Below are 18991 nucleotides of genomic sequence, written 5' to 3'. Positions count from 1 at the left end.
AAAATACAAAAAACTACAACAACAAAAAACAATCTCCTGCTTATCTTTTTTTTTTGTGTGTGTGTGTGTGAAATGCTAAAACTTAGAGCGAGTCAAAAATATCAAAGCGAAGGTCCGAGGTGTGCTCACTAGCCATTCACCTGGGACTCCGGGTACTCGCAAAGCGGCATTCATTGTGTCCCGCCTACCTCTGGGCTGGCCTGGAGCCGTCCGGGTGAATTTGCTAACTCCCGGGCGGCGATTGATCACGAACGCTAGGTATCTCCAGCTGCCCGCTCTCCAAACAAGCTCGGACTAGTACCTCGGCATGCATGACTCGAATACCGAGTTGACGTAAGCGATGAGTTCCGCGGGCAGCATACTCCGAATGCCGGGAAACGACAGAAGGCACGACGTTGTTCACTTACTCTACGTTCCGTGTATGTGTCCAGTCGTCACTAGATCGTGCGATCTTTCGTCATATAAAGGTCGCATTTGCTTCTATGCGTGTTGCAGACCGGCCTCCGGTGCCACATTCAGTTTTCCGAGCACGCGCTCTTGTTTCTATTTCGTTTCTGATGCCTCACACTGGAGGGCGACTTTCTCGTGTTACCGCGGCAGCCAGAGGTCAGGATGTTGCTTCTACTTGCCCCTCTTCTGTTTCTCCACAAATTGGTCAAGGTCATTAAACAGCTGTTTATGGCCTACTTAAGCCTCCGCATAATTCCCCAGTTCTTCAATGTTTCTTTCGTCAAAGCCATGAAATAGGTCAGCCAAGAATAGAGAGAAAGAGACGAGAGAGTAATTATACGCTGGTAAATTTAAAAGCCTTAAAGACGGCACCGTCTACTTTATAAGATATAAGTAAAAATATGCAAAATGAGGAAAGTTATGAACTTGCTAGGATTGCAAAAGCCGAGAACCAAAAATATATGAGAAAAATATAAAAGGCATTTACAAATCTCTGCAATGCAAAATTAGAGCCCAGATCTTGAGGAGGAGGAGGAGAGGGTGCGCCCCTCCTCCTCCTCCGTACTCTCTCCTCCTCCCCTCTCTCCTTTCCACCTCCCCGTCCTTCCTCCCCCTTCTCTCATTTTCCTCCCCTCCACCTCCCCTCCTGTTCTTCCTCCTCTCTCCTTCTCCTCCTCTCCCCCTCTTCCTCCTTCTACCTTTCTCCTCATCTTTCCCTCTTCCTCCTCCTTTGCTCCTCCGTACCCTCCCCTCCTCCTCCTGCGTACCCTCCCATCCTCCTCCTCCGTACCGTCCCCTCCTCCTCCATTACACCCTCCCCTCTTCCCACAGTTTCCCCGCCAAATTTAGCGGAAAAATTGACGCCACATGACCTTGGCAGCAATTCGATTCCCCGCTAAATTTAGCGGGCAATTGAATTTTTGTTGAGGTCGCGTGACATCAATTTTCCCACTAAATATAGCGCAGTTAGCCCGACGGCGACACCGACGCCGCGAAACACGAAAAGAAGCGCCTAAAAGCTTCGCTCAAAAAAAAAAGAGTAAAAAAAAATAACAACACCATGGATGTAAGTAAAATTGTGTCTTGAAATAAACTTCGCACAGTTAACCTCACAAATACCGCAGAATCAACTCCCTGCAGCACATGGTAGGGAGTGCTTTGGGCATAGCTTTTCGCAGGCACTACGACGCTTCAACACCCAAAGACAACAACGAATGGAGTGCATGGAAGGTTAGGAGCTCAAGGTCTTGCATTGGAAACGGCCTCCGTCACACGACTTATTGAGCTGGATCATCGACTTCCACAGCTTTCATCTCGCGCCCTGAACCTGCGCCTTTAAACTTACGTAAATTAAATCTCTACTTTGGTGTCCGAATCGCTTCCGGTAGTTTAGTGTTGGCAGCTTTTTCGCTCTCCTTTTGAACAAAAGTCGGCTGCAGAATCTGTTGTCATGGAGTTGGGTTTTAGCCGCCATTACTTGTTTATGGTCCCTGTAGTTTGATAACGTTGATTTGCCTTAAGCCGCTTCGAGCCACTGGAGGACCTCTTTCTCACGCGTTCTTTGCACTTCAATTTCCCACTTTTGCGATGTTGTTCCCACGACGGGCTACCCGAAAAAAACCATACTTGCTTTCAAGGTGGTAGGGCCGCCTCTGCCACAGTGTCCACAGCCCAGTTATGTGGATGTAGTCGAATAACCTCCTGGCTCACCGGCACCGATTCATGTGCCGCAGTCGTCCGTCGTACCTTAGTTTGGTGGAAGTTTCTCGTGCTTCGAACCTCGACCACCCCAGGTCTCCCTGAACGGCCTTGTTGGAGACGTTCCTATAATAGCCCACTGCCTGCCGACCCCCCTCACGTTGTCGTCGCTCCATGACGCCTCGTACGTCACCAGGAACGCACACAACCACGTTGCCGAAAGTCAGCCCTGGGATCATCACCGCCTTCCACACCTCTCGAATGACCAAAGACCCTGTCACAGCTTCGCCGGCTGCGTTCATGGAGGACGTTGGACCCTCGCACGACTGACTGGCGGAGGTGGGCACGGTGCAGCCGAAAGTAGTCTGAAGAGTTAGAGAGGATGGCGCCCAGGAACTTGTATGAGCTTGCAACCGTCACAGCGTCGCCGCCCGAGCTCAGTGAACAGTCTCCTGCTTCTTGACACGTGCACCTGCGAACTGAACTACTGTTGACTTTCCAGCGTTGAAGCTTAGGTGTCGTGCTGCAGCCGCTGCTGCACATGAGTTTAGAAATGGCAGCATATATTCGACAGTCTCTGTAATGAGCACGATGTCATCGGCGTAGATAAACCCAGGCAGTACCCAGCTCACCCGATCGCCGCCCTTTATGTACGCCAAGAAGAAGCCCTTCCTCGGGCGACGTCCCCTTTGGTGTCTGCGATAGTTCCGAAGCAATCGATCTTTTGTTAAGAACTTTAATAGAGAAATCGGCTAGGCAGAAATGTCTTTTTTTTATTTTTGTGAAGCTTAGAGCTCATAGATTGAGTTATGATCATAAACAAACTATCGCAGAAAGTGGTTCAGTGCGCCTTTAAGTACAAGAAAGCATTGTATCTTCGCGGTTCAATTCTTCTTACATTGTGTGAATATGTATTTATTGTTCCTTTTCCTTCGCTTCTTTAATTTTTGTTGTTCTGCATGCGAACCTGACTTCCAGCTGTTGTGCTTAAATGCCATACAAATAGTGACTCGCAACTTCTCGTTCTCTTTCTTTGTTTCTCCCGGGCCGATGTACATTATTATTTCCTTGTGAAAAGTACATTTTATTGCATTTTTTCATTTTCTTCCACGATGTGGCAAACAGTAAGTCAGGGATGCGCAAAATACATGCAAATATGTATCGAAATACAAATACAAAATACTTCGTCAAAAATGTATTTAATTACAAATCTCATTACATTTCCAAAAAAGCATTTAAGTACAAGATACAAATACAACCAAATGCATTTGGTCTCCTCCAAATACTTTTCCAAATACATTCCTCAAAATTTGCGTCAGCGACTTCAGGGCGCCTGCAATGGGTTTGTGGGTATCTCATTTTATTTTTGCTTCGCAAACTCGGGAGTTAGTGTACGAGGCTCTAGTAACGTAATAGAAATATAATCACAAAAAAATGTAATGAGCTTGGACGTAATAGGTGAAAAAAGTACAGAGCTTCAAACAGCTTTTTTTGTCGATTACATTTTGGTATAGAGTCAGACCAACAAAGAACCGAGACGACCAAGACGCGCAGCACTAGCTAGAGAATTTTTTTTTTCTTTTTTTGCAACTCGCACCAGTTACGAAAATCTGGACGACCCGCGCATTTAGAATGTTCCAGGAAAAAATATGGATGGAAATCAGGCTGGAAAGCATCACAAGTTGTCACAGGCACTTATTTAGCCAGTCTGCTTGTGAACGTCGATTTCGTCACTATTCTTGCCTTGGACTAGCATCGTAATCACAAAGTCACTAAACGCTTGTGCTTGATTGAGAGACACTGCATTCGGTGCAGAACGTAGTTTTCTTCCTGCTCTGGACAGTGACAATAAATTTGAGGGATGTATTTTCGCCCACAAAATTGTATTTAATTACAATTGTATTTGAAATACCCACGTTTTAGTATTTAAATACACACGTCAAATACATTACCCAATTTGTAATTGGATACAGATGCAAAATGCACAAAGTATTTGAAATACGTATTTCAAATGCTTGTATTCGAAATACTGCCCATCCCTGCAGTAAGTGATATTGTTTACCTCATTGCTTGCAAAATAAAGTTTTCTTATTTTTCTTTGTTACAAAAATAATGACGCGAAGTATCACGCAGATTTCCACATTTTTTAATCCGCTCCTGCTTTTTGATGACGCACATCACCCCCGCTACCTAGAAGGCGGTGTTGCTTATTGGTCTGCCAATTACTTCGAATATAGAAAATATATCGTTTCTCTGAATATACCGAGTACTTTAAAAATAGCTGGAGAGTGTTTTAGAAAAAGAAACTCTTTCGGGGAACAAGCTGCAAGCCACATCGGGCGTCAGTGATTTCCAAAAAAAAAATACTCATTAGCTAAGTAATTACCAAAACTTACTAATTAACTTTTTGTTTAGTAAAAATAAACATATGGTCACAATTTGGAACTCTCTGAACATCGTCAAAAAACACTAAATCAGTTCATTCTCGAAATATATAAAGCAGGTGCCGCATTTTGTGTTGTTCCGAAAACAAAACACAGTTTGGGCGCGTTTCAAGGTTTTGGTTTGTTATCGCAGCGCATCTTTGCGCCAGTTCTCATGCCTCCAGGTAAGGAAGGCGCGAAGTTACCGCCTCGCGTCCCTCATAGGATGGAAATGGGTGTGGTATTGTGCACAATCGGTCAACGGAAAGCAGCATCCCTGGCGCAAAGATGCGCTCTGATAGGAAACCCAAACATATAAACTCATCCAAATTGAGTTTTAGTTTAAGTTTAGGTTAAGTTTGGGTTAAGCTTCAGTTTAATATTTAGCTAAGTAGTTATTTCTTGGATGTTTTTTCTCCGGAAAGAGTTTCTTTTTATCTCAACCACCGTAAAGTTTGAAATCTTTTTTTTTTAAGTGTTGTCTTAAACACGGCACCATGACAGAACAGCACAGTACATAACAGCACGCGAAAAAACAGCACGCTCAAAATAGCACGCGTCAAAACAGCACAGCGTCAAAACAACACGGCGACAAAACAGCACGCGTCAAAAGCACGCGACATAACTGCACAGCGTCAAAACGGCACAGCGACAGAAGAGCACGTGCCAAAGCAGCACGGCGACAAAACAGCACGACGTCAGAACCTGAAATTGACAATTTAGCTAGGGTTCGGCGTTTTCGGTTTGTATTATTTGAAATTCCGCGCACTTTTTTTCGGTTTTGATTCAAAACAAAAGTTTTCGGTTTATTGCGGTGAATATTTGTAGCCTCATAAACTTGTCAGTTATATTAGGATTATTGACGAAAACCAGTATACTAACGAAAATGCAATAATTAAAAGCGTTTGTGTAAAATGTATATTGCGTACCAGGTACTGGTCTTCTTATTTGTTGCCGTCTTTGGCAGCCGACGCGACCTGTTCTGTAAGACGCACTGGGGCCTTATCGTGATCTGACATTATCGTCGTGGGCTCGTATTTGTACACAGGACGAGCATGAACTTCAGTACCACTTCGGTCGCAGAGGCAAATATCAAAATGGAGAAATTAGCAAGCAACGTACTCGGTGCGTTTTCCCCCATTTTCACGATTCCGAGAGGTGATAAATTCGCGCCGACGGCAGAAATGACAATAAAACACTCGTGTTTATGCCCTCCTCTAGTAGACGGAAGCTAGGGGTGTTAAACAATGCGCGGCATTCACGGACGCTCTTGATTTCCGTTGTTTGATTTCACGATTAAACTCTCTTCTTTTAACAAAGAATTCGCCACAAATCCCTATCAGGTGAAAAACCCAGATTTCGTCCTGAAGACACCTGCGCCCCCGGAGCTTTTGTTGAAAATTGAACCGATCTCGCAGACAAGCTGAAAACTGCGAAAGGAAGTGGTCATATGGTCAGTAATGAGTAGGGTTCCGTGTTTTCGGAGTTTAGTTTTCGTCAAGTTCGGAGGGTGTTTTTCTGAGTTTATGTTTTGCCGAAAATTCGGAGTTTATCGGTGTCTATTTTTGTTTAATTCCAAACTTTCCGAAATTCGGAGCTCAATTTTGCAGTGTTTCTTATCAAAATTAAACAAATAATATCCAAATGTAAACATATCTAGACAAAAAAGAAACGCGATTGTATCAATTAATTTTTTCTTCATTTGGATTTGGCGTTGGTGCCATTACTACTGGCAATACAAATTTATCCTAGAACAAAAGTGGCACACAAGAGTTATTTCGATAAATGTCGATACCTTAAAATCAATAACCTACTGGAGGTAGTCGCTGGGAAGCCTGTATTCATTCCATGCTATTCCATCAACCTACTGCGCGGCCGCAAGAGGCAGAGTGCAAAAGGATGAAATCGAGAAGTTTCAACAGTCCTCTTCCCCACTTTATGTAAATTCTATGGTCCATAGCTTTCACGTTTACAAAAACACAACCTCTCCTTCCTCTCAGGCAGAAATAGTATGACCCAAACCGGAAACAAACAGTGACTTTTGTCTTGACCCGATAGTACAACGACTTGTTGTCCTGGCCGAAATTTGAAAGATATGTGTGGTGGCATTTTCCAAGGACCATTTACTCTACGCGCTGATTAAACCTATAATTGTAAAATATATTTGTGTGTGTGTGGTGGGGGGGGGGGGGGGGATTGGCACATCAAAATTCAGAGTTTATCAGATAAATCCGAATAGACGAAACTTTTACCGGCGGGTGTTTTTCGAATTTATCCGAAAACACGAAACCATACTTATGAGTCACATTCTCCCCCCCACCCCCCCCTCACACACACACACACACCACTCCAAACGCCCTCGAAAATACTGAAATTTTTCAGTTAAGACTGAATTTGGAAAAATGAATTCGGCGTATTTTTACCGGTTATATTTGGTTTAACCCGAAAACGCTGAACCCTAAATATAGCGTCTTAAGTTAAAAAAATGCACGTCACAAATAAGGCGCTGTAAAGGAATTGAGGTTCTAGGCCAATTCGTTGAAAGTTAACTCGTCGACGGCCAATTTTTCGAATTTGTTCTTTTGGAAAGAAGTTCGGAGTGGGGAGTATACTCGATGGGCGCATGACAGCTCCCTGGGCAGTACCGAAGCCCCCGCTGGTGCGTATTCTGGCCAGTCTTGGGTAGTAACGCGTTACTAGTAACGCGTTACTGTAACTTAGGTACTTTTTTGGTAACTTGTAACTGTAACGAGTTACTTTTTAAAAATGTAACTTGTAACTGTAGTTCTATTACCTTTTTCTGAGGTAACGATGAAAGTAACGACGTTACTTTTGTCGTTACTTTCCAGTGTTTTATGAATAATATATCACTGAACGAGTGCAATTTAGCCATTCCTTGCACTTTTCAAATCGTCTATTCTGACATTTCGAGTGTCAAGCTGGCCTTGCACAAAGTTGTGAATACGTTCTTTCTCGCGAGTCACGACCCGAATATAGCCACGTGTATATTTTATGAAAGAAAATATCTAGTTATCTTTAAGCACGCGCTTGTTCTTTGAGACTGAACACTTACATCTTAGTTTCTTGAAGCACTATCAATGTTGTGGTGGTTTTTTTTTTCTGTGCGAACGCTTTTAATCGGGTGAACCAGCCATGAAACAACAATACACGTGGAGGGCACTGCGCATGTCTCGTATTTTGATTTGCGCCACTACTCTGGCATGGAAACTTTCAAACACTAACTTCGAGACGCAACTGCAGCTAAGTTACAATATGAAGTAAAAAGCGTACTTTTTAATTTTATGCAATAAAACGTCGTGAGGGGCGTTTTCTAGTTTTCTTCTCATTTTTTGTGTTATAGAAAAGTAACTGAAAAGTAACATCGTTACTTTTTAAAAGCAACTGTAACTGTAACGAGTTACTCTTTTGTTGTGGTAACTGTAACGGTAACTTCGCTACTTTTTTCTGAAAGTAACTGTAACTGTAACGAATTACTTTTTAAAAGTAACTTACCCAAGACTGATTCTGGCTAGATTGTAACGTGAGCTACACTGGCCGAGGTTGAGCAGTTTCGCGTGGCTTGCATAATGAGCCGTGCTCCGTGCTGCGCATGCGCGAGGAGCAGTGACGTCACACAGCGCACGGCTGGCGCGCCGGAGGCGCTGCCGCCGTGCGCTCCGACGCTGCCGCGCCCATTTCGCCGGTCTGCGCATTCCAGAGGACTGACGTCATTGCCACGGCAGACGCACTGGCGCCACCGCGTGCCCAGCTCTGCGCCTCCGTTGCGCAGTAGCCAAGTCTGACGCTGCACAGGAGCCGCTTGATAGCGCCTCTCATTTTGTGCGCATAAGCTCACGCTACGTACATCCTGACATAGCCGAGCTAAGCCACCGCAATTTTTTCAATCAGTTTTGCTCATTTCAACGCGCAAGTTTGCTGGTGATATCGCCTACAATAAATAATTCAACCACACGGCAATGTGCTGTCGTTATACTCCGTTTTACCTAATGCTGTACCGCAGCCAAGGCTAGAAGCGTGAGCTCATAGCGTTGGGAGCTACTCTTAACGCACGAGAGCTAGTGCCGCCGAAATGTGCCCTAGAGCAAGGAGCTCGCGCTTGTAGCCTTTCCTGCGGTACATCATAAGGTGAAACAGGGTATAGTTGTTAAAAGAAAAAAATAGAAAGCGTGTGCGGCAACGGTGTGTTCAGCCCATGCTGCAGTGTAAGTCCACAGCATTGAGGCTGTGGCATGTTACTGCTTCACCGGTTTCCACTCGATCAAGGCCTTCGTTGGCAATAATCTGTAAATTTAACTCAAAACGTACAACTTCTAGCCTGCAAGCTCCAGCGGCGCGTTTCCAGGAGATTTTATTCACGGCGAATGAACCCCGCATAATCGGTGCCCATGTTACACCTTGAGTGCATTCCACATTAAAGTCACCGTATCTTACCGGTTCTATCAATGCATCTGTAATCGGCGCATCTCCCGCTTTTTTTTTCTGGGGGGGGGGGGGGGGGGGGGGGGCGTTCTACGCTTAGGTTGTAATTACGAAACGAGGAGTACTGCGGAACCTCACCGGACCGCCACAAACCAGGCAGTTCATAACTTGAACTTATGGATATCGTTTTACCACTAATCTTTCCTCTTTCCCTGATACTTCAAAAAAGATCAGACAACGCGGCCAACATCGACGCGAAGGTATCCCCTCTAACTACCCAATCTCTTCAGAGATAAGCGTAGTTAAGTAGCAGTAACTACTGTTAACTTTATTTGTTTTTAGCAATCACACAGCAGCAGCACTCGGGACATTGACTTGAGTGCCATCCCGTCGCCGCCAGCGTACATTTTTTTTTATTGTTTCTTCACTAGCTGTTAAATAATGCCATGCAATGTCCAACCCTTTTTTTCTACGTTCTGTTTTGTTTTCATAAAGCGTTACCCATCACAGCCTTTTTAGATGCGTGATGTTTCGCGTTGTGCTGTTTGACGCCGTGCTCTTTTGGCACGTGCTCTTCTGTCGCTATGCTGTTTTGACGCCGTGCTGTTTTGTCGCGTGCTATTCTCACGCGTGCTGTTTTGTGGCCGTGCTGTTTTGACGCGTGCTGTTTTGACCGTGCTGTTTTGTCGCGTGCTGTTTTGTCGTGTGCTGTTCTATCGCGTTCCCCTTAAACACCAGGTATATTTTACATACAATCATTATAATACACGTGCAATCAGAGCACATGTTTTTTGCATGCAATGAGTGCTTGTTTTCAAAACTAAAGTCAGTAAACTGACATTATAGTAGTCGACGCAACTGGTTCAATTCTTTTCCGTGTAATGAAATTTCAATTTTGAGCACTAGCTCATATGCCGAATGCGTCAGACGTAGCAGTCATTCCTAAAGCTCTTCAATAAAACAAGTTTGTGTTTACGGCAAAGAAAGAACTAAAATTAAAACGATTTTTTTTTACGCTTGCTTGTTTATTTATTTCTCGTTATCGCAAAGAGTGGGTATTTGTATCAGCCATTCATATTCCCTTACTGTGCACTGCATTCAAAACATAACTAAGGGCTTCGGAAATTTTTTTTGTGCAATTATACATCTTTTGTGCGACGTCAACTTACCCGAGAGGTCACATTTTAGATATACGTTAGTATAAATCGGAAAAAGAGTACATTTAAACGTAGTGTATCCTGCTTCCAACTATACAAAATGTACCAAAATGCGTAACATTCAATAGATTCCTACACAAATACAATGCAGCCGCCATTAACGCTGTAAAATTGACCCTCACAAATTAAAACGCAAAGATAAAAAACTATCTTGTTTTGTTTGAACGTGGATGGCGGTGTGGGCAATTTAGGCACGTCGAAGCATTTCAGTTTCTTTGACGTATCCACATCGCTGGAAGGGTTGGCAGCTGCTGGCTTCTCCACAAAGAGAGGAATGAGGAGGCAAAGCCCAACTCCCGCTTGCGGTACTCTGCTAGATATGACCACGAACCGGTCCCAGGGGAAAGGCGGTTTCTGATCTCTGATTTTTGTAATATTAAAAATATAAAACAATATTTCGCTATCTAATCTTAGATGCAATTTTTAGATACTCGAAGATACGGAGACAACAATTTCTGAGTTTACAGGACGATATATAAGACATGAGCCTGCATGTTTTCCAATGAGTTTTGTCTCTTGCCAACTCAGGACCACAGAACCCAGTGTGAATTGGCTTAAGGAGTCACTCAAGCCTAAAAACAATGTGTGGCCTGATTTTGACACATTGAATAGGTTCGCCCAGTTTTAATTAGGCCATTACAATTCTGAGCACAAAGGCCAACAATTGTATTTTTCTATTAGCATTAGAAGCTAAATTTTTTCTGATCGCAATTTTGTTTCGTCACGTACGAAGGCATTGACGTCCGTGGTTATCAATCACCTGGTACTTAGCATATGGCAAGAACTCAGCCGCACATGAGAAAGGTAAAAATACACGAAAAGGCTTACAGGCACGTATGAAGTCCTAACGCTTTGCAGTATAGAGGGTGTTTTTTTTTTTAGCTGCACCGAATTTTCAAAAAAAGTAGAGCTGCGTTGGGGCACTTTTAGTTATGCCATTAGCATACCCGACTTGGCGCCCACTAGGAACAAAGTATTTTTGGCAATTAAGCCGCTAATTAACGGAGGTCTCTTAATTAACTTTTCAATTCTTGTTTTTAGAGGGCCTATTGCATTTACGAAATTGAAGCCCAACCTATATGCTCCAACCCCATAGCGAAATAAAGGCACACAAACGTTCTGTGCGCGTTTCTGGCTAAATTATTTCATTCCCGCATGCTCTTTTAAACCGAAACTGACCAGAACAAGAGCGTCAATGGCGTCCATATCTTCGCCCTCGCTTGGCATCACAGCAGTGACGTCACTTATGATGCAGGCACTGCCGTCAGCGCTTTTGCAATACGTTGCTCTCTCCTTAGTGTTTTGCTTACCGCGGCAGGCGTAAATCACGCTGTCCCAGCGGGCATCGTGACGCTACCCTTTCCTTTCGTTGATATGATGGAAGCTGCTCTGAAGGCTTGTGTCAATGGTGCTACAAAGCGACGAACGCTGCGTCACTTGCTCCTCTGGTGTAAAAGACAAAGTTTTAAACCCATAACTTTGGAAGGACGAAGGCTACAAGTAACACAGGCGCTATGCGATGCATACTGCCGTGCCTTTCTTTCTCTGACTGTGGCAGGAAACACATCTGAATAACGTCGCTCATTGCGACAAGACTTTCGGTTGAAGAAAAAACAGACATGGTGATCGCGTATTTAACTATGCAAAAGAATGCTCGTCATGCTGCGCAACTTTATGCCGCACAGCACCCAGGTCGCTTCGTTCCTGCCCACACTCTCTTCATACGCGTTTTCAAGAAGTTTGCATCAAGTGGCACGGTGGTGAGTGGGCGAAGACAGAAAAAATATGTCCTTAGCCGCGAATTCGAGACTGACGTTCTCGCGTACGTACCAGCTAAGCCTGAAGCAAGCGTGCGCGAAATTGCGAGGTCTTCTGGGACAACGATCTCTACAGTGTGGAAAGTGCTTGTGAAACATCGCATGCATCCGTTTCCCGTTAGCCTGCACCAAGAGCTACATTGCAGTGACTTCCAACGACAACTGAGGCCAGACTCACGAAGAGCTTTTTAGTTTACGTCAACTTACCTAAGAAGTTCGTAAGTTAAGAACATCGTAAGAAGAGGAGAAATCGGTATTCACGAACGCATTCTTAAGTGAGAGGAGGAAAGCTACGTTCTTATACGGAAAAACTAGAACTTACCGGTGCTGTTGCTATGGCGACTGCGTCTTTGGCAGCACGAACAACCAATCGGAGAGCTCGGCATGCTTCAGAGCCGTTCGGAGCACGTGGATTTTTCATAACAAACACAGGCGGCCTTTCTGCCACCGCTTGTCTGGGGTTTGTGTCTGTTCAGCAATATGTCCACGATAACACGATTTAAACACGCCCGAATGCCGAGGCCGGGATGCGTAACCCCCTCCGTTGACTGCTACGAACTCGATCGCTACAAAGTCAACGCAACTGCCGTTGTTGATAAAAAGTCGTTTGCAAACGTCGTTTATTTGAGCTCTATATCAAACAAAACGAAAAGATAGAATAGGTATAGATGAGAGTCCGTTTTCGACGACAGCGTTCGTCACCGCTGCATCGGAAAACAAGGAGATGACAAAAGGAAGAGATTGACCTCTTTATCTAAAATTGAGGTCAGCGATCAAACTATAATACGGGAAGGGTTCACAAGGGTCACGGGGGCATATTCCATTCAGTACGCCAGCCGGCCGTGGGCAGACGGTATTGGCCAAGAACCGTCGGAGCACCGCTGCGCCAAGTCGAAGTGCCTGCTAGGGCTATCTGCCGAACTCGCTTGGTGAATCGTGGCCGCTGGAGCCTTTCCCGGATGTTTGTGGATCCAGCGTTATTGTTCGTCGTGGTCTGTTTCAAGTACTTTTGACTTTTTTCTTGCCGCTTGAAGTCAGGACGCGTGAGACGCGCACGCACGTAGAAAAATAAACGTCTGTTGGCCGTCGCGACAAAGTAACCGAGCGACGCTGTCGGCCATGCTGATTTGATCGTAAGAAGTACGTAAAACAGCTTCGGAGCTGTCGTACGATTCTGTCGTAACCTGCGCAAGACTTACGAAAATTTCGTTTCGTGAATACGAATTTGTTCTTAAGTTTTGTCTTACGCACATTTTTGGCGTAAGATCGTTTCGTGAATGTGGCCTCTGGACTTTTGCAATTGGGCCCTGATTGAAATGTACCGGGATTCTGGATTCTTGAAAAAAATTATTTGGAGTGATGAGGCTCAATTCTGCAGAAATTCAGCGGTGAACCTCCACAATGCCCGTTACTGGGCAAGTGTAAATCCTCGTTGGCTCCGTCAGCACAAACATCAAGTGAAATGGTCTATTAAGGTACGGTGGTGTGAAATATTTAATGATAAAATCATTGGCCCGTATTTCTTTGACGGCACACTGAACGGAAAACTATACACGGAGAGAATCCTCGAGGGAGTCGTGGAAGAGTTTATTGCCGGCTTGCCTCTCAGCGTGCTGAAAAAGACGTGGTTTCAACAGGACGGCGCTCCAGCGCATTCTTCTTCGCGTGCTGTTCGATTTCTACGCCGTTCTTTACAAGAGCAGTGGATTGGACGCAGTGGTCCAGTTCCGTGGCCGGCACGAACACCAGATCTGAGCCCGTTAGATTTTTTTTTTTTTTTTTTTGAGTTATGAGAAGAATGAAGTCTACGCCACGGAACCCACCAGCGTGGACAACCTGAAACAAAGAATCGTCGCCGCCTCGAGCGCGCGTTGTGTTCAATGCGGAGCCGACTGATGATGTGCGTTTCTGCAGATGGACTCCAATTCGAGCACTTACTTTGAACGCAACTGTTTCCAACTTCATAAAGTGGCCAGGCGGCGGCAAACGCTGGGTGGCTTATCACGTGCCCAAATCACTTTGGCTGCCAAGCTTTCTTTTTTTTTCTTCTTTTTTTTAAGTATTAAAATGCGCTAAGCCATATTTTTGCCTGCTTTTCTCGACGAACTAAAAGGTTTAGAAAAATACTGGTGCTGTGAAAAGTGCTAATGTGGGGCTCTAAGTTAGACATCAGCGTGTTGGTAAACTAAATATTACTGAAATAATAAGCAGAGGGACGGACAGTGGAATAAACAGGGAGCCGGACGGACAGAGGCACGAAAGATGCGTTGCTCTTTCCGTCCCTCTGTTTATTCTTTCAATATTATTTGGGGCTCTAAGTGAGGCAGTAAAACTTTGTTCTCAACAGTGCCCTGTTTGAGCGACACTTGAAAAAGCGCCGATGCCGTGTTCACACTGTGCCGCGCACAGCACATGACTACCATAACGTGAGCCAGGACGCCGGTGCAAGGCTCCTTCCTCATTTATTAAGAGCCCATAAAACATAGAACAAAGATTATTTGGTTACACGCTGCAATAGTTTAACTGCCAGAGGGGCCAACGAGTGATATTACACAAGCATGATTACTTTGTTCTTTAAAAAGAACCTGGCTAGTTTAGTGCATCAAAAAGCAAGAACTCAGAAATAAAGCAGCGGTGGCAAATAATAGGTAGCAGAAGTCTCCAGCATTGAAAAATATTTTGTCCAAATAAAACGCAGAAAGCTCGTCTAACGTTGCCGGCCGTTGGTAATGCATGCAACAGCATTTATCGTACCAACGACAGCGTCGCGTCGCCCGCAGGTCAAGAGAGGGATATGACACAAAACACTTCTTAGTGAGCGCGTTGGTAATGATGTAGGTTTAGAAAGAGTTATACACGTAAAAACAGGGGACGGGACAACACATCTTTCAACTTTCAACAAACAAATGAATTTATTGCCAGACGCTTCGCCTTCGGAGCTCCACTATAGGAGAGGGAAAGTTAAAAGGAAGAGGAAGGAGGGCGGAGGGGGAGGGGGGGGGGCAAGACAAGGACCCGGGGGAAAACCTGGGGGAAAGTAAAGCGCAGAGACAGCGGAAAGGAGAGGAAGGAAGGAAGCATCCCGATTTCCCTCTCAGGAGCAAGGGGCGCTCGCCCGGCCCACCAAGGCCGTCAACTCCGGTCTCAGGAATGTCGCCTCTCTCTCGGACAGCGACAACGAGGCCGAGGAAATGTTCCTCGGCGCCTCTTTTATGGCGAACGCCTCCACGATCTCGCGCCCGTAGCGGTTCTTGTTGGCCCCCAGAACACGCGCGGACGGGAACTCGGGGGCACATGGAGCGCAAGCCTTGAGGTGATGGACCATGGGGTGTTGGGAGTCTTCGTCGTTTTTTTCGATTTCTCTCTCATGTTCGCGCAGGCGGTCGTTGAGGCAGCGGCCCGTCTGTCCGATGTACTCTGCCCCGCACGAGAAGGGCACTGAATACACCCGTCCGACCGCGCAGGGTCGGACGGGTGTATTCAGTTCAACTCTGCCAGCTGGACTGCCAACTACAGAGTCATGCAGATAGCACGCAGTGAGCTCTCGCAGGAAATCCTTGTCATGCAGAGGTCACTTCCCGGTCTCATGACGGGCATCTTCGGTGCCCGCTTTACAGTTCACCCTTCGTACATATTTCTAACCAAGTCAGGACAAGACCTCCTGGATTCATCTTGGAAGTTCGTAATTGCGACTGCATCCACAGAAAAACGAGCGAACCAGTGTCCCAAGCTTCAGCCTCCGCTAAATCTCTCGGGCTCGAAACTATCACCGCTAGCCGAGGCGCTGCTCTCAAAGGGACCCAAATTCGCTCCGCCTGTCACACCGTCAAGAGTGGATCAGCTCGCAGCGGTACACCAGATCGCGTCGAGAATTCCGGAGCCTGCCCGACAAGAGTTCCTCGGCGTTGGTTCCCGTTTGGTGTGCATGCATGGAGCAGCCCACCCAACCAAACCAGAATTCCCCCAAGTGGTGAATGAACTCAGGGGGTCTGACCTGAGGCTTTTGGAGGCAGACAAGACAGGAGTGTTTGTGGTTATGAACGAGTCTAACTTCGGTGAAAAGGTTGAACTCGCCATCAAGAAAAACTTCGTCCTCGTTAACAAAAGACCGTCCGGCACCCTCCGTTCGGAAGTCAAAGACATCTGCAGGTCGAACAACCTTTCGTCGCTTCTCACGAGAGTGTCGGACCCTGCGAACCAGTATCTAAAAGTTTTTTTCACTGCCAAGACCCACAAACCGGAGATCCCGCTAAGGAGCATCGTATCAGAAAATGGATGCTGGCAGAAGCCTCTGGCTCTCTACCTGCAGAAGCACCTGGCAGCCGTCCCCCTGGACCAGCCTTTCCGCGTGGGCAGCTCTCAGGAACTCCTCCCAGCCCTCCAGCTTCTCCACACATCAGGCCCAGGTACCACTTTCTTCTCCCTAGACATCACCGACATGTACTACAGCCTCGACTTCAACATCCTCCTGGATGCGGTAGAAAAAGCCATCACCACACAGGGTATCGTCAAATTCCAAAACTCTTCCGGCATCCCCCTCAGCGCGTTTCTGCAATTAATCAGGGTATATCTTCGGTCGGCCATGGTGGAGCATGACGGGAAAATATATTTACAAAAATCGGGTGTCTGCATCGGGTCCTGCCTGGCACCTTCGCTCAGCGAAGTCTACCTTTCCTTCGTGGATCAGGCCGTGAAGGAGCAACTGGAGAGCGTCGCCCCAGGAACCCAGGTGTTCAGATATGTGGATGACTATCTGGTGCTCCACGACTCCGGCGCGCCCACCGCCGCCATCCAGAAGGCCTTCACGGATAACGCCAATGGCCTGAGCTTCACCAGGGAGGACCCCTCGGCGGAGGGTCTCCAGTTCCTGGACGTACGCCTTGTGGCCACCCAGGGAGGCACTTGCTGGCGCTTCCAGCAGCGGACGCAGAAGCCGGTGCTACCATTTACTAGCCACCATTCAAAGACAGTAAAAGCAGGCATCGCAAAAAGTCTCATCTCCTCCACCCGCACAAAGTCCTGTCAACACCTCTCCTCATCTAGCCTGGAGGGACAGCTCAGCCGCCTCACAAACGCCGGATACCCGCGCGACCTGCCGGCCTCCACGCTCAGAAAACTAATAGTTGAAAAAGCCACCGCTCGGAAGCCTGCCCGGCAGAGGTATACAACCATCCCCTATTTCCACAACACTGCCCACCGACTAAAAACAGTGGCTCGACGTTTCGACATGGACGTTGCGTTTTCGTGCCCCTTCAAGTTGAGCGCCATGTGCCGCCTGGTAAACTCTCCCCCTCCTCCCAAGATCAGCTGCGCCAACAGGCATGCGGCCCCCTTTGTTCCCTGCGCGGTCGGACGGGCGTATTCAGTGCCCTTCTCGTGCGGCGCAGAGTACATCGGACAGACGGGCCGCTGCCTCAACGACCGCCTGCGCGAACATGAGAGAGAAATCGGGAAAAAAACGACGAAGACTCCCAACACCCCATGGTCCATCACCTCAAGGCTTGCGCTCCATGTGCCCCCGAGTTCCCGTCCGCGCGTGTTCTGGGGGCCAACAAGAACCGCTACGGGCGCGAGATCGTGGAGGCGTTCGCCATAAAAGAGGCGCCGAGGAACATTTCCTCGGCCTCGTTGTCGCTGTCCGAGAGAGAGGCGACATTCCTGAGACCGGAGTTGACGGCCTTGGTGGGCCGGGCGAGCGCCCCTTGCTCCTGAGAGGGAAATCGGGATGCTTCCTTCCTTCCTCTCCTTTCCGCTGTCTCTGCGCTTTACTTTCCCCCAGTTTTTTCCCCCGGGTCCTTGTCTTGCCCCCCCCCCCCCTCCCCCTCCGCCCTCCTTCCCCTTCCTTTTAACTTTCCCTCTCCTATAGTGGAGCTCCGAAGGCGAAGCGTCTGGCAATAAATTCATTTGTTTGTTGAAAGTTGAAAGATGTGTTGTCCCGTCCCCTGTTTTTACGTGTATAACTCTTTCTAAACCGACACAGCACAGTTGACGCCGACCGCAGACGCCTAAATGACACCTGCCGCGGTAAGCAAAACACTAAGGAGGGAGCAACGTATTGCAAAAGCGCTGACGGCAGTGCCTGCATCACAGGTGACGTCACTGCTGTGACGCCAAGCGAGGGCGAAGATATCGACGCCATTGACGCTCTTGTTCTGGTCAGTTTCGGTTTGAAAGAGCACGCGGGAATGAAATAATTTAGCCAGAAACGCGCGCAGAAATTTTTTGTGCCTTTATTTCGCTGTGGGGTTGGAGCATGTTAAGGTTGGGCTTCAATTTCGTAAATGCAATAGGCCCTCTAAAAACAATAATTAAAGAAGTTAATTAAGAGATCTTCGTTAATTAGTCGCCTAGTTGCGCAAAATACTTGGTTCCTAGTAGGCGCCAGGTCGGGTATGCTAATGGCATAACTAAAAGTGCCCTAACGCAGCTCTTCTTTTTTTTGAAAATTTGGTGCAGCTAAAAAATACACCCTGTATTAATAACATATTAAGTTTAACTTTTGTAAAGGTAAATATTATAGTAAAAAAATTAACTTAACTTAATAAAACGATAACCATGTTGAACTGACCTGAGACTGGGGTAGAGAATAAACATCAAAACGTAGAAGGGACAGAAAATAGTAAGGACGACGTCTTAAACTCAGCTAACTCATTTATTTAGCCCACCTCCTTATATAGTCTCAACCTCAAGGTTATCTCCACCAACACAAAACCACGAAGTCTATACAGTTCAAGCGCCACAGTCTACATCACACAATGCAAGAACGTTGACAACGTTTGCAGGTCGACGCGATAAAGCAACATCCATACACCTTCAAAATTGAACAAAAGGATCTCTTCCCCTACTATTGTAAACACAGTTCATACTTCTGAATCATAACACGCCCTCTCCACTGAGTCCGTTAAATACACAGTGAACACAGCACCCATGTAAGATTCGCCCACCT

General features: G+C 46.5%; 1 protein-coding gene across 1 annotated transcript in view; it reads left to right on the top strand.

Moving 5' to 3' along the window:
- LOC120836919 overlaps positions 1–17828 on the top strand; it is a 38101-nt gene extending 20273 nt beyond the window's left edge. The window contains 2 exon segments of the mRNA XM_042291584.1: positions 15510–17500; positions 17503–17828. Of these exon segments, the coding sequence (XP_042147518.1) occupies positions 15510–17500; positions 17503–17757 (2246 nt within the window). The 3' untranslated portion in view covers positions 17758–17828.
- Positions 17829–18991: the final 1163 nt, after the last annotated feature.

This window comes from Ixodes scapularis, unplaced genomic scaffold (genome assembly GCF_016920785.2).
Source record: "Ixodes scapularis isolate PalLabHiFi unplaced genomic scaffold, ASM1692078v2 PGA_scaffold2__306_contigs__length_199485367, whole genome shotgun sequence".
Classification (NCBI taxonomy): Eukaryota; Metazoa; Arthropoda; class Arachnida; order Ixodida; family Ixodidae; genus Ixodes; species Ixodes scapularis.
Note: the sequence above shows the minus strand (reverse complement) of the source record. Positions and strands in the feature narration are given on the sequence as shown.